This window comes from Pecten maximus, chromosome 15 (assembly GCF_902652985.1).
Source record: "Pecten maximus chromosome 15, xPecMax1.1, whole genome shotgun sequence".
Taxonomy (NCBI): Eukaryota; Metazoa; Mollusca; class Bivalvia; order Pectinida; family Pectinidae; genus Pecten; species Pecten maximus.
This window is the reverse complement of record NC_047029.1, coordinates 32,658,172-32,674,856: the sequence shown is the minus strand read 5'-3', so window position 1 is coordinate 32,674,856 and position 16,685 is coordinate 32,658,172. Positions and strand designations below refer to the sequence as shown.

The 16,685-nt window shown below is 36.2% G+C and overlaps 1 protein-coding gene across 1 annotated transcript; it reads right to left on the bottom strand.

Moving 5' to 3' along the window:
* Positions 1-617: 617 nt before the first annotated feature.
* LOC117343391 (proton-coupled amino acid transporter-like protein pathetic) lies at positions 618-10,518 on the bottom strand. Its single transcript, XM_033905733.1, has 4 exons — positions 10,068-10,518; positions 9,523-9,701; positions 5,762-5,934; positions 618-643 (listed from the first exon to the last, which is right to left on the bottom strand). Exons 1-4 carry the CDS (start codon positions 10,266-10,268, stop codon positions 618-620), a joined length of 579 nt encoding a protein of 192 aa, XP_033761624.1. The 5' UTR covers positions 10,269-10,518.
* Positions 10,519-16,685: the final 6,167 nt, after the last annotated feature.

Genomic DNA, 16,685 nt, shown 5'->3' with positions numbered 1-16,685 from the left:
GTCAGAGTGTAGCTTAAAAGAAATTTAACTTCGGTAAAACATTCATGGAGTTTATCAACATGACGTATAGATATGCAAAATGTTGCATTCTAACAAATGGTCAAAAGTCAAACTTCTTCAATATATCACGTTCAGTAAAACAAAGGTGCCCATTGGCACCAATTTTATACATAATTTAGGCAGAGGCACTAGCTTGCTCCATAAGGAAAGACAAAGGAATAATAGGTTTAGATCTTCCAGAAGTAAATGATTTAAAAATTCAAACAAAAATAAGCATGTTTGCAGATGATTATCAACTGTTTCTATGTGAAGAAAAATCATTACCTGTATTATTCAAAATACTAGGAAGATATGAAAAAACATCAGGTGCACGTGTAAATAAACAGAAAACAAAAGGCTTGTATATAGGCAGCTGGAAACAAAGACCCCCGAACTATTTAGATATATCATGGGTCACTGACAATATCAAGGTATTGGGAATGGGTATAAGATCGACAAAAAATATTATGGGATAGGAAAATAGAAACAATTGAAAATATCAACACATGGAAAACAAGAAATTTGACTTTGGAAGGAAAAACTCTGATAATTAAGTCATTGCTATGTTCTCAGCTAACTTATGAACTGGCACAAAATTCCATACCTGAAGAATACAAGCAAAGAATAAACAGATTGATATATGAATTCCTTTGGGGATGAAAAATAAATAAGGTGGCTAGAGAAACTGTTTACTTCGAAAAGAGTCAAGGTGGATTAAATATGACTGATCTAGACTATAATTAAAATAAATAGGATTAAACTCATATACAAATTAATACATAGTGAAACGCAAACCTGGAACATTCTCGGGAAGCACTTCCTCCAAAGTTACGACAAATCTTATAACACAAATTATTTCTTGTGCAGATGCAGTAATACAAATAATCTGGAGTTAAATAATCTTCCAGCAATTTATCAAGAGGGAATATTACATTGACAAAATCGTTTGAATGAAAAACATATAAGCGTAGATGATGTCCTTAATGAAAGCTTATTTGGAAATCATAAATTGTTATTCAAGAATAGTCCCCTATTCTTCAAAACCTGGGCACAAAGTGGTTTAACAAAGATAAGACATATCTGGAACACAGAAGAAAATAATTTCATTTCATCAGAACAATTATTAGGAAAGTTAAAAGTTAAAAACAATTGGATATCAGAATTCTCAAAAATAAGGAAGGCCATCCCCTTCAGGATGGATTAACATATTACAAAACAATCATAGAATTTGTTATAAAGTGTTCCAAATATCAGTCGATCTAATGATCAAGTATATAAATACTCTTGTGATACTGAGCAAAGACTTTAATAAATTAATTAAGGCTATATTATATCAAACCAGTTAAGAAATAAAATCAATACAAAAATGGAATGGAATTTTCACAATAAATTGGAAGAATATCTGGCTATCTTTAAACAATAATTTGATTGATAGGAAACTTAAGGATTTTCAATGGAGAAGCCTTCACAGAGTTCTAACAACTGAATATAGATTAAAACGAATGCAAAAATCGAATGGTTTGTGCAACTTTTGCAAAGAAGCTAATGAAACGCAACTTCATCTTTTTAGTGGGTGCAGATTTAGTGAATTAATCTGGAGTAGGATAGAAATATTATTAAATGAATGCATCAGATCAAGCAATTTTCATGCATATAACATATAAATATAACAGAAAAAGAAAGAATTTTCGGAATATCAAAATATAATGTAAATTTAAATAAACTATGTAACCTTATTATATTTCGTTCAAAATGGCTAATATGGAAGGAAAGAAATCTTTGAAATTTGAAAAAGAAGAACAAAATCTAACGTAACTTGTCAATAATATAACAAAACAATTGAAAACTAGAGTAGACGATATACTTCTATCGGTAAACTCAAAAAATCTTAATCTTACACTTAAGGACTTACTGGAATCCATGAAAGTACATTTAACATAATCTAATAAAGTCTTCATGGAATGGTAATTTAAGTGAGTGTTGAATTTTTAAATTAACAACTGGGTGTATATAATTTCTATAGATAGCACCATGTTAAATGTTTTGTTTAAATGAGAGTGATTTAAGCACTGGCTGTAAGTTAAGAGGTAGAACTGAATATGTGAAGTCAAGTATGAATATTAATATATCTAATGAAAGTCTTCAAGGAATGGGGTGTATAATTTCTATAAATAGCACCATGTTAAATGTATTGTTTAAATGAGAGTGATGAAAGCACGGGCTGTAAATTAAGATGTAGATCTGAATATGTGATGGGTATGAAATATTAAAGTGTGAGTACTAAATGTATGCTAAAATGTTCATGTGAAATCTAAGACAATTTAAGTTTAATTTGCGGAGTATGTGTTGGGTGTTAAATGAAACTGATTAGTGTGTGTGCTGGGATTAAACGAGAACGCAAGACAATCTAGATTTGGTTTTGGTTAGATTGAGGTCAGGTATGGGTGCTGAATGTCAATTTAAGATTTAATTTTGTATACTGAATATGGACTGAATGTTGGGTGCTGAACTTAATGTGTGCCGAAAGTTAATAGAAAATGATTTATATGTAGAGATATAATATCTGTAATGTAACTATACTGAATAAAAGCATTTAGAAAGAAAAGAAAAGTTTTCTTTAATCGGTATAAATCATAGAATGACTGGATGAGTTTTGACTAAATTCCGTCGGAGAATCATTTGGGCTTTGAATCGTCTATCGTCTTACCAACACCTATTATTAATTAAGGACGGTCTCACCTCTGTGCGGGATGCATGCTTGTGTTTACTGATGCAGAACATCTCACCCGGTCAATTTATACTGACGGGAAACAAATTATGCATAAATGATAACTGATCTTGAGTCGGAGGGGTGGAGCCAAATAGGGGAATTAAAGGCGATTCCTGTTAATCGAACCCGTGCAGGATCGGGGACTATGTTGTAAATCACTGCATATTCTAAAAGACGACTAAAAATTGGCCTCCTGGAGAATCGGGGATTTTCATTCCTGACTTCTGTTAAGGGGACATTCAAGATACCGGAATCTATTTCTGCTCCATAGTAACATTAGTGGCGGATGGGCTGGTGGGGCAATAGAGAAATAGGAGCTACCAGTCACAAAGGGCATCATTGATTATCACCAAATTTCTTTGCTAAAATGGGGAAAATTGAATATCAATAGGGGAAACATCGCAAATTATTTCAAATCCTTCAGCTATAGGAAAGAAATGACTTGATCAATATTAGGTCTGAAGCATCCTTTGGTGAAGGCGAACCAATTTATATATACGGCGAGTTTAGTTGACCTATTGCGATGTGCTTTTGTCCAGCGTCGTGTGGTGTTCCTCGTGCGTCGTCCGTCGTAAACAATTTACATGCTGGACCAAATTCAATGAAATTTGGTAGGAAGCTTTCATGCCAAAAGGTCAACCAAAATTGTAAATCATATGGTCCCAACCCCTAGGGGCCGGAGAGGTGGGCCAGAAAAGGTCAAATTGACTAAAAAAAAAAAAATCTTCTCAACTCCCAGACATGGTAGAATCAAAACATCTTCACAGATACCAAAATTGTGAATTTCATGACCCTGGGGTCTTGGGTTTTCCCCCTGGGGAGGGGGGGTAAACTATAATTTATACAGGGAAATCACATTTTTTAGCATTATTGGTTCCAATTACCATTAACTTTGTTAGAATTATCAATATGGGATGCCTGTTGTAAAGTACATGTATATTGGCACTGGCTGACCCCCAGGGGCTTATGAGCGGGGCAAAAAATGGTCAGATTAACTGAAATTTCAAGAAACTTCTCGAGACCTAAATAAGGTAGAATTAATAATCTTCATATATGAAAGGGTCTTGAGGTGCTTTACCAAAATTGTAAAATCCATGACCCTGGTATCTCAAGTATGCCTTTGGGGAGGGGGTAGAGCTTATACTTTAGTTTATATAGGGAAAACACAATTTTACTATCATTTGTTTGATTTCTATCGGAATTCATGCTTACTTTGTAAACATTATCAGCATATGATGACAGCTGAATGGTATGCACATGTTGGACCTGACTGACCCCTGGGGTGATGGGCGACGCAAAAAAAAGGTTCAATTAAATTAACTTATTTCAAAACCGAGATGACCGTTAAGGCCCAAGGGTCTCTTGTTCATTATACATAATGTAATATCAGTATTTTGTTTTGTTTTGTTAATTAAAATGAGTATAAAACGAAACATCATTCAAGTTCCAATATTCGCAACTTTCACTGAAAAATCGAAAAGAAAAAGAATGACTTGATTTATGATCACTGCCGAACCAAAGTCAGAATATCCTTTAGACGTTATCGGGAAAGGTTGAAATTCTAAAAATAAACTAACATGTATACGTGGCACCGAACATATTGTGTTATATTATCGTACAGTGTAAAAGATGTAAGACATAAACTGAGAAATGCTAAAGTAAACGTAATGTACTCTGATTTTAAGCATCTTTTATCACGCATAACAGACCCCCTACTGTACAATGTGACGTTAGACGATACAAACCAAACATCCTCACCAATATCCAGCTCAATGGCACAAATGGAACTAGAGAAAAACTTTAAAATGTATTTCAAGATGACAGCCTTCTTGGATTTCTGACCGTAACGAAAAATAGCATATCTTTGTCAGGACGGTCAGGACTAACTCAGGATCATTTCAGGTAATAAAGAGCTGAATCCAACTAGTGATTGCGTAATCATGTTACAAAGTGGCCGCCTTGGCGACCATGTCAAAGTTTTTACGAGACTGAAAAGGCACACTTTGTTGGCGCCCCTCCCTTAACAACCTCACTAATTCCAAGCTCAGTGGTACCAGTAGAAATGGAGAAGGTTTTTTTTAAATGTGTTTTTCAAGATGGCTGCCATGGCGGCCATTTTTGATTTCAGACCGACTCTAAAAATAACGTTTGGTCAGGACTTTATTAAGATCGTTTCAGGTAAAATAGAACTGAATCCCACAGGTGGAACTTGAGAAGAAATTTGAAATAGGTGTTGTTCTGGAAAACCTTGATTGCACAATCATATTACAAAATGGATTCCGTGGCTGTCATGTCAAAGTTTTTACGAGGCTGAAAAATAACAAGACTTTGTTGGCTCCTATTCTAGGAAAAATAACAACCCTTGGTCAGGACTATCTCAGGATCGTATCAGGTACTATACAGATGAATCCAACTTGTTGAACTTGAGAAGTTGGAAATAGGTGTTTTTCAGATAAAAAAAAAACGTGTACATCAATCAAGTTACAAAATGACGTACTTGCTGCTTTGTTTTTACGAGGCTGAAAAACAGCACTTTGTTGGTTCAATACTTTGATGGCTTCCCTTCCTTAACAGCCTCACCAATTTTCAGCTAAATGGCACCAGTAGAAATGGAAAAGTTTAAAAAGTGTTTTTCAAGATAGGTGCCATGGCGGCCATCTTGGATTTCGGTCCGACCAAAAAAATAACATTTGGTCAGGACTATCGCAGGATCATTACAGACAAGTTTCAGCTCAATCCCACCGTTGGAATATGAAGTTAAAAATGAGAAAAGTTTACGGACGGCGAAGGGCACACGGAAGACAACTACGGACGAAGTACGATGACCTGACCTGAAATTATATCTATCAATTAAAAACATGATCGGATGTATTTTGTTCTTTGAAATATAGTTACGTTGATACATGTTTTATACTTTCAAATTGTTTACCTCTAATTAATTGGTATACTTACAAGTAAGAATAAGCAGAATGAATCGACAGAAGTATTCTCCGTAATTCTGAATAAGTTCCATACTAAATTTGTCCTTTAGATATCCCCACAAGAGTTCTGTTACGATGAAAACCGTCGTCCCGATCGTAAAGTACAAGGTGAGAAAGGAAAGCATCTTCAAAGATTTGTATATCCTGAAAAGATAATGAGTGACGACTCAGCACACTTCAACAGTTCTAACAGTGTTGTTTCTGCTGATGGCGTATTTATAAAGGGCATTCCTTCGTTCGAACGGCAGATATGTTAATTTCCCATAGGGGTCGGCTTAGAGATTTGTTCATACTTAGAGACCACACATCGATACAATTTTTCGAGACATCCAAGTTGGTTACCTTGGCTATACTTTGGTTTGGATTGTTTTGTTTAACGTCCTATTAACAGCTTAGGTCATTTTAGAACGGCCTCCCGTGGGTGCGACATGCATGCGTGTGGTGAATGCGTATGTGTGTTTTGGGAGGATGCGGTGTGTTCGTGTTATGTCTCCTTGTGATAGGCCGGAACGTTTGGCGATTTATAGTGCTACCTCACTGAAGCATACTGCCAAAGACACCCAGCAGCACACCCCACCCGGTCACATTAAACTGACAACGGGCTAACCAGTCGTCCCATTCTAAATATGCTGAGCGCTAAGCAGGAATAGCAATTACCATTTTAAAAGACTCTGGTATGTCTCGGCCAGGGGACGGAACCCAAAGCCTTCCTCACAGCGGCGAACGCTCAACTAAAGACCAAAAATGAGGCATTGTCAAGGGAGACGTTAGGAAGAACAAGAGGCCCATAGGCCATAACGGTCACCTGATTTTTGAAATATTTCAGTAAATTTGAATGAAAGAATGAATAAAACAAATGATAGTCAAAAATGTGATTTCCCTATAACTATAGTAAAGTTTATCCCCTCCCATGGGGCAAACGCAAGACCCCAGGGCTAGGAAATTCACAATTATGGTAAAGCACCTTAAGACCCTTCGATCTGTGAATAGTATTTAATTCTACCTTATTTGGGCTGTAAGAAGAAGATTTTTAAAATTTCTGTTAATTTGACCCTTTTTGGCCCCGCCCATCAGCCCCTGGGGGTCAGTCAGGGCCAACATGTACATACCATCAAACTGTCATCCCAAGCTGATAATGTTAACGAAGTTAGAATGAATTCCAATAAAAATTCAACAAATAATAGTCAAAAATGTGATTTCCCTATATAAACTATAGTAAAGTTTACCCCCTCCCCAGGGGCAAACGTGAGACCCCAGGGTCATGAAATTCACAATTTTGGTAAAGCACCTTAAGATCCTTCCATCTATGAAGAGTATTTGATTCTACCATATCTAAGAGTAGAGAAGATTTTTGTAAATTTTACCCTTTTTGGCCCCGCCCACCAGCCCCTGGGGGTAAACTAGGGCCAACATGTACATACCATTAAACTTTCATCCCATGCTGATAATTTGATACAAGTTAGAATGAATTCCAATACAAATCCAACAAATAATAGTCAAAAATGTGATTCCCCTATATAAACTATAGTAAAGTTTACCCCCTCCCCAGGGGCAAACATGAGACCCCAGGGTCATGAAATTCACAATTTTGGTAAAGCACCTTAAGACCCTTCCATCTATGAAGAGTATTTGATTCTACCATATCTGAGAGTAGAGAAGAAGATTTTTGAAATTTTTGTCAATTTGACCCTTTTTGGCCCCCGCCCACCAGCCCCTGGGGGTAAACTAGGGCCAACATGTACATACCATTAAACTTTCATCCCATGCTGATAATTTGATACAAGTTAGAATGAATTCCAATACAAATCCAACAAATAATAGTCAAAAATGTGATTCCCCTATATAAACTATAGTAAAGTTTACCCCCTCCCCAGGGGCAAACATGAGACCCCAGGGTCATGAAGTTCACAATTTTGGTAAAGCACCTTAAGACCCTTCCATCTATGAAGAGTATTTGATTCTACCATATCTGAGAGTAGAGAAGAAGATTTTTGAAATTTTTGTCAATTTGACCCTTTTTGGCCCCCGCCCACCAGCCCCTGGGGGTAAACTAGGGCCAACATGTACATACCATTAAACTTTCATCCCATGCTGATAATTTGATACAAGTTAGAATGAATTCCAATACAAATCCAACAAATAATAGTCAAAAATGTGATTTCCCTATATAAACTATAGTAAAGTTTACCCCCTCCCCAGGGACAAACATGAGACCCCAGGGTCATGAAATTCACAATTTTGGTAAAGCACCTTAAGACCCTTTCATCTATGAAGAGTGTTTGATTCCACCTTATCTGAGAGTAGAGAAGAAGATTTTTGAAGTTTTAGTCAATTTGACCCTTTTTGGCCCCGCCCCTCAGGCCCCTCACAATTTTGGTTCACCCTCAGCCATAGAAGCTCCCTGTAAAATTTCATTGAATTTAGTTCAGCAGTTTTTAAGAAGTTGAAAATGTCAATTGTTTACGACGCACGACGGACGACGCACGTACGCACACCGCACGACGCCGGACAAAAGGCGATTGCAATAGGTCAACTGAGACTTCGTCTCAGGTGACCTGAAAACGTTGTTACGAAAGAGAAAATTTAGTCGCCTCTTACGATCATGCAATGGGGGCAGCAGGTACAATTCTTACGCCCTACCTGCAGTTCATAATGCACTTGCCTAATCAACTAATTACGTAACAAAATTACTAAACTAACCCTTGGCTATACAACCAAAATTAGTCCTGGAGTCACTTGCCTAATCAACTAATTACGTAACAAAATTACTAAACTAAGAACGCAGTTTGTCACAAAACTTTAGCGAAATAGGAAAGTTTAAACCATGAACTAAATACCGAAATACTAAACCAGAAAGTATACCGCCGATAATATTCAATTTTTAAAAGAATTTTGTGAATTTTGTTTTGGAATATCTTCTTTATTCATTCCATTCAACAATATTTAGCTTTCAGAGAGCCTTATGGCTTACACTTATCCTGTTGAAGGATCAAAACTTCAAAATTTGTGCAAAAAGTTGATTTTTGGCTTTGATGTGTGTCACCCCAATGACTTGTTGAACGATACTGGACATAGTACCCCACCCCAGCATGCCACCTGACCAATAAAAGGTCTTTTCCTCATGGTTATTGAGAAGAGAATCTGAATGATTATGATTTGAATATCCTTTTACAGGATTGTATGGTCCCAAAAGTGTCTTAAGACGAAAGGAATGAGCTCGAGTGTGGTATTACAATGATAGATGTAAGCTCAGCTTTGAAAGGATTTAATAGTGACGAAAGCCCAGGGCCTAATGATTTTCAAACTGAAACATTGATATTATGACGTTCATGTTCAACTCTATAAAACATTCTTCCATTCTATAAATCATTGTTAATTACACAAAAGTAGGGTATCACAACTTTAATTGCAAAAGACATAGACATTGCGTAAGAATTGGAGATCAATGTCACTCTTAAATACCACTTATGAATTGATATATGAATGTCTAGCCAATATATTACAATATCCAGATGACACCACGTTCCTACTGGACGGATCTGAAAGCTCTTGTCAGTCTGCTATACATTTAGTTGATAAATATTCAGGACTAAAACTAAACATTGAGAAAACAAATGCCATTTGGATTGGTAGCAATAAAAGTTTTAGGAATTACCCCTAAGGAGTGTCCCCAATCACTATAACTTCGATAAAAACAAACTATATAACTGAAATTTGTCCCGATTAACTTACCATTGATCATGTGGCAGATTTAATATATAATTGACTTGGGTCATTTCTCCAAATTTTAGGTACCCAAAAAATCCACAGCCAACATGAAAACTTGTAACAAACATTAGAGCAAGTCCAAGCACACCATTCCAGCCGTCAAAATGCTTCGTACTCTTCATTCTTTCCCGTATTGGTAACACCTGCAAGGAGGGTAAACGTACTTTTTGATAATAACTATGATCAAGCCATGGACAGCCATCATTTCAGTTCACGAATGTCCCTAGAATTAAGTCAAAATTAAGATGTTCATTCTCGAAACGTTCGTGTAACGTAGTGAGAATGACCATCTAGATTTAAATTAGCTTGTCGGTCATATGAAGCTTAAGAGTTTAAGGTACTGTTAACTATATGAATTTATTGCTGAGGAAGTTGTCTGATGATTTCACGATAAAAAAGCAAATAGAACATTGAAATGGTTTGAATCTAACATTGATTGTCATGAAACCTCAATTTAACATTCACATTGTACTCGAGGGGGATTGGTGGTTTCTTTTTTATTTTCTTACCAAAGCTATTCCACCATAGGAAAACATTACATCATTGGCGAAAGATGTAACTGTTAAGAAATTGACGAGTTTGGCCGCTGGTCGTGTTTTGGTATCTGGGAGATCTTGGCAGATGTACTGGAAGGATATTATAATTATCACAAAGAGAGTGATGTTCCCAATTGTTGCTAAATATGACAGCAGCTTCATTCTTCGTGTCATAAAGATGGGAAATAGTAACCCAGAAATTCCAATTATAGACAGCGCATCATTTATATCGACGTATTGCTGCAGGAACTGTGAAAACAGAGTAAGGCATTATATTGGTATTATGTCAGTGGCACAATCATCTCTGGACATTAAAGGAAAGTACTGTTTGTTCCGACTGTTACCACATCGCAATAGATAGGAGAAATTTCACTATTTTTCAACAGCAATGGCCATTTTAGGACGATCTCCAATGAGTTGTTAACGTCATAACATATATGATGCCTCCCTCCCGTGTATGCGAAATGCATGCATCTAGCGGGTGTGTGCGTATTTTATTTATATATATATATATATATATATATTCCGAAGCTGATGCCGACTTGAAAGTGCTACTTCAATGAAACTGCCCACCTGGTCACATTATACTGACTACGGACGGACCAGTCGTCCTACTCCTAACTGCCCTGCAGGTAGGGCGTAAGAATTGTACCTGTTGCCCCCATTGCATGATCGTAAGAGGCGACTGAATTTGGGATCTTATCTTTTCTCTTCTTTCTTGCAAACTTTCTGCCTCACTTTTGGCCTTTAGTTGAGCGTTCGCCCCTGTGAGGAAGGCTTTGGGTTCTGTCCCCTGGCCGAGACATACCAGAGTCTTTAAAAATGGTAGTTGCTACTCCTGCTTAGCGCTCAGCATATTAGGAGTGGAACGACTGGTTCACCAGTTGTCAGTATAATGTGACCGGTGTGCTGCTGGGTGTCTTTGGCAGTATGCTCCAGTGAGGTAGCACTATAAATCGGCAAAAGTCCTGGTCTACCACAAGGAGACCTCACACAAACATACCACAGCCTCCCAAAACACATAAACACTCACCACACGCATACATGTCGCACTCACGGGAGGCCGTCCTTAAATGACCCTGTTAATAGGACGTTAAACAAAATAAACCAAACCAATTCTACTCCTAAAACACTACCAATTTTATAAAATCCAAAATGTATCTGCTAGGGGAAAGATTCTGAAGCCTTCTCTAAGCTAAAGTCCAAACGTTAGAGTGTCAAGGGAGACATTAGTAGGAAATTGTTGTAGACAGAAGAGAAAAGATAAGATTCCAAATTAACTTGCTATCGAAATTCATGCAATAAGGGAATCAGGCACGATTCTAACGCTTTAACTACATGTCACTTCTTGGAAGGGAAAATGTTTTAATTAATTTCGTAAACAATAACTAGGCGTCTACTTACGTCTTTTAAAAACAGATTCATAGCGGCAATCAGATCAGGCATAAATAGACTATAAGTTATGATTATGCTTAAGTCGATAGAAAATCTGAAAACAACAAACAGATAAGTCACTTACAAGAGTTAATATATATATATATTATCACAGTATAACTATGACAGGAAATTAAGGTCTTTAGTACATATGAATACATTGTGCTAATAGTAGTTAGATATATAACGCCAATTACGAAGGAAGACAACTTATGACTTTTGCCCTGACCTTGTCTCGAACCCACGATCTATTGCACCCAATCGCTTAGCCAGAAATACCCGCAGGTTATACCACTGCGCCACACCGACGCTCTTTCAAATAACGTTTCAATGGCGCAGTGATGGTCGGCCCGATACCCTGACATGATCATAGTGACAAGTCGTCAATTAGATGATATGAATATCTGTATCGCAATGTATGAACATACATGGATGCGAATTGTACATATATTATAAATATTCTTCCCGGTACAACTTCGACAGGAAATTCAAATCTTTACTTTTATATCAACAACATAGTGTGTGCATATGATAATTGAACATTGGTGAACACTGGTGCCGTATATCGTTAGTTCGAGGCCCGGTGAGGGCACGTGTCATAAACATGTCTTCCTTCGTCGTTACTATATCATATATCTAATCATTAACACTATGTATCATCACATATATTATCAAATATATATATATTACATTTTCTAGTTGACGGAATTGATGCGTGGTACTGTAAATACAAGATTAAGAATCCACTGAACCGAAGATGTTATCGCTATTCAAATCTCGGCGATCACATTCCATAACGATAAATCAAGTCACTGACCTGAATTTTCCGGCGTGTGGTTGTAAACAAGGAGGTCCCAATTTCATACTCATCTCCGCTGCTCTTCCGATATCACTAAACCTCTCACCTGTTCTGAAGTCAATTCCAAATGGCAAACCAGTTTCTCAATGGTATATGATCAAACTATTCACCACAATCCTCGTACAGTATACTGGGTTAGATTAGAGAGTGTGATATATAGCGATTTAAGGGAAACGTTAAATGGTTGAATTTGTCGGCGTTTAAATTGAAGATTATCGTTACAAAAATCTAATGATGATCTTGCTTTCATTAATGAGCCAATATTGTAAAATAATGATTAAAAGATCGATACATTATCATAAATTATCGCACTAATTTCATTAGTTTAATGCCCTATCAAGATCATTTAAGGACGGCCTCTCGTGCGTGAGGGGAGTACGTGTGTGTCTTTTGGGAGGCGGTGGTGTGTGTAAGTGTGTATTTCAGCACCCATGTCGATCAGACAGACAACAATGTCAGTGTATGATAATTATTAATGAGTTTAATTATATTAATGCTTCAAAACTAGTCGCTAAAATTACCCACTATACAGTATAACCATATACGGACTTGTAACTGACGTCTCCGTTACATGATTCGTAAAAAAGTTTGAACTGTCAACTCTGAATACACGGGATCATTTTCGTCTTAGGGTGGCGAAACAAATAAGCGCAAACAAAAAATGTATAAACTTGATTTTGTGAAGGCCACATATACTTTGTGTAGCAATATTCCCCTAAGGTAAATTAAGTAAATCATAGTTATAAACTCTCAGTAGACCCTCTATAGACAATTATACATGTAACAACAAATTGTAATGTATAGTTCATGTATCGTTCATGTTGTAAAGTGCCTATATCTTAAGCTTAAAAACCGATGTATAGTATACCTTTCTGTTAAACGGGAGGTAGTTCCTGTTAACATCAAAACTCCGACTTCGTTCAAAGCTCCAAATAAAAGAAGTCCAGCACTTCCATACTAAGAATGGAAAAGGTGTTATTAACTCATATCATCATAACGATGGTGTATACTGGAATTTTCCTATCCTATCTCTCAGCGTCCGAACTACCTTGTCTGGAGAGGACTCTTCCTTAACTAATAAGCAGATTTTGATGAAACTTTATACATGTATATCATAACAGCTTTCTGTTACTATTAATGTTGGTATTTTTCTCTTTCGATCTGATTAAAATCGTCCGTTAAAGTCCGCGTTTTCTTATGAATAATTAATATAGTCAATAGAGAATGTATAGCGATGTATTGTATTGTTTTCCGGCCCATCGACAATTTGAGTCATTCAGGGCAATACGCCAAATTATAAGGTCGTTCACAGAAAGAATACATATCAAACTAAAATGTATCAATGTCAAAATCACTGATATAGGCCTACGAACTGGTTGCAAAACAATATTTTACGGTACAGCTCTATTCAATGTAAATGATCAAATACATGCGATGCATATAGTTCTATCGAATAAGCATTCCATAGAGATCACTAGAGAAACTCCTATACATTACAGTTCAACCCGTCCAGTTTTCCCTTGATAATTTGTGTTGATTTTCTTTTCCGGCCTATTTCATTCTATCACCACGAATATACCACTACCTCCTAAAAGACATCTCTCACACAGGGGAGGCCGTCCTTAAATGGCCTAAGTTGTTGATAGGAAGGTAAACAATGCAAACCAAACAATGGACAATTAAAGTCGTTAAAAGGTAAAAACAACATTAGAATTATTCGTTCTCAAACTCAAACTAAAGAACGGTAAAGTATAGAATTGGTTTGGTTTATTATTGCTTCACGTCTTATCAGCTAATGTCATTTAAGGACGGCCTCCACTATATGTGTTGTCAGTGTGTATATGTGTTTAAGGAAGGCTGCGGTGTGATCGTGTAAGTCTCTTTGTGATAGTCCGTAACTTATAGCAACCGGTCAGCACTAAAACTAGGACGTGATACAGAAGTGTAGTGCTAATTGATATGAACATGTTGTATAACTTACCCACAGGCCAAGAAGTTTGACCATATATGGGAGTCCAAGAAATCCTAATCCAATATACGTTGGTAGGAGTAGCATAAATCCTTGAAAATCTCTAAAAATAAAAGGAAATGTTAAACAAAAATGATTCAATAAATTTTATTTTTTAAACCAAAACAGAAAACAGGTACACAATTGTCCTTACACAATATGGTTGTCATTCCATTTCATGCATATAATTTTCACTATTTGCCTAAAATATGTATCTAAGCATATTTTAATCAAAGCTGTATATGTGAATTTCAATCTAATTAAAATCTAGATGGTCATTCTCATTACAATCTAATTAAAATATAGATGGTCATTCTCACTAGTACGTTACATGAACATCTTAACAACATCCCTTAAGGGGTCACGTCGGGGTGAACTTTTGGATAAGCCAATCAAATGACTACTTCCAGAATCTTGGAAGTAAATTTTATTTGTCCGAATTAGCATGACTAGAGTGCATAGCTTGCATAATCTGTCAATTTGTTTTAAGTCATTTCGTTCCAGCAAGCATATAGCTACTGGTAAATAAATGCTGTGCCGAAATGGTTTGCTTCAGATGTATAATGTGACGAAATGGTTTGCTTCGAGGACATCGACAAATTGACGATTCGCCCTGAAAGTGAAATACAAGGTCATCAGAACGTGACCCCATATGGGATGTTGTTAGATGTTCATGTAACGTAGTGAGAATGACCATCTAGATTTTAATTAGATTGTTCTCACTAGAACGTCACATGTTCATGTAACGTCGTGAGAATGACCATCTAGATTTTAATTAGATTGATGTGAATTTCAAAGAAAAAAATTAGTCGAGTAAATAGTATCATTCCGGAAGTAGAACAGCAGACGTGTACACGTGGACTTCAAAGCACGTAGAGAGAACAGCCAATATTGTAATGGCCTCAGCTTAAAGACAATTAAACTAGGTTTTAAACAATTATTCTAACTTCTAAATATCCTGGACATGTATACTATAAACTATTATTCTAACTTCTAAATATCCTGGACATGTATACTATAAACTATTTTTCTAACATCTAAATACCATGGACATGTATACTATAAACTATTATTCTAACTTCTAAATATCGTGGACATGTATACTATAAACTCGTAAGTACGGTGTGATTTTATGACAATGAACCAGTAGTCAGAGGTCAAATTTAAGCTTCTGGATCAGTTAATCATGTATACGTATGCATGTGTTGTGTATGCAGACATTGACTGTAAACAGTAAGGCTTACATTATACAATTACTGATTACATTACATAGTATCTGTGAATGTACAGAAAAAAGTAATAGATTCATTTTCTATATCAACCAACATTACTGTGTATATATATTGGTACACTCACGATAAGTTTAAAATCAAGAAGTGGCTATGGTTAGTCAAATCTTGTGATAAAGACCAATAACTTTCAGATAGTTCAAAATTTTGTATATACTAACAGACTCGAACAGAGTCTTAAGACTTGCCATGCTGTTGTAAAAACTCTCTCTTGCAAGTTGTAGATCAATGCAATCCAATAGAAAGTGTTTGACGGTAAATGGGGCTGGTCCTCACGCTTCAATAAGTAGGAATGTGTTATATACGTACGGCCCATCCTAAGACGGACAAAAACATTCTCGTCTCGGTCTCGTCGATTGTCTCTGTAGCAATGAGACCATTCACCGATATTTCCTTTGATTGAGTAAAGTTTATTGTCTACATATTGGTTCCATTCATTTTGCCACTGTGATAATAAAAATTTAGTAACTAACTGTTTAAAATCGGTAAAATGAAGTTTAAAATCAGTTGGTGGAAGTGATAATGCCGCTTTTGCGGCGCGATCTGCTTTTTCATTTCCAGGTATTCCGGTATGTCCAGGAACCCAGCAAAATATGATGACAATTTAAGGTGAGACTATGCAGTAGAATCAGTATTTTTCGAATAGAAATGTCATCTAGATTTCTGTTACTTAGACTCTGTAATATAGAAATTTTGTATAATTATAATTAATAAATCATTAAATAATAAAAGCCACAATAAAACAAATCATGTGTGTTTGTGGATACTATTGAATAAAAGGAGTTGTATTTATTTGTCAACATATATGTTTATCAGTGACATCTACTATTGAAGGAACCAAATTATGGATATTAGTTTGGTATGATTTGTTTAATGTCCTATCAACAGCTAAGTCATTTAATGACGGCCTCCCAGGCATGCATGTGGTAAGTGCGTATGTATGTTTAGGGAGGCTGAAATTATGGATAATATTGAGAAATTTTCTAAAAGGAAGCAGTCAG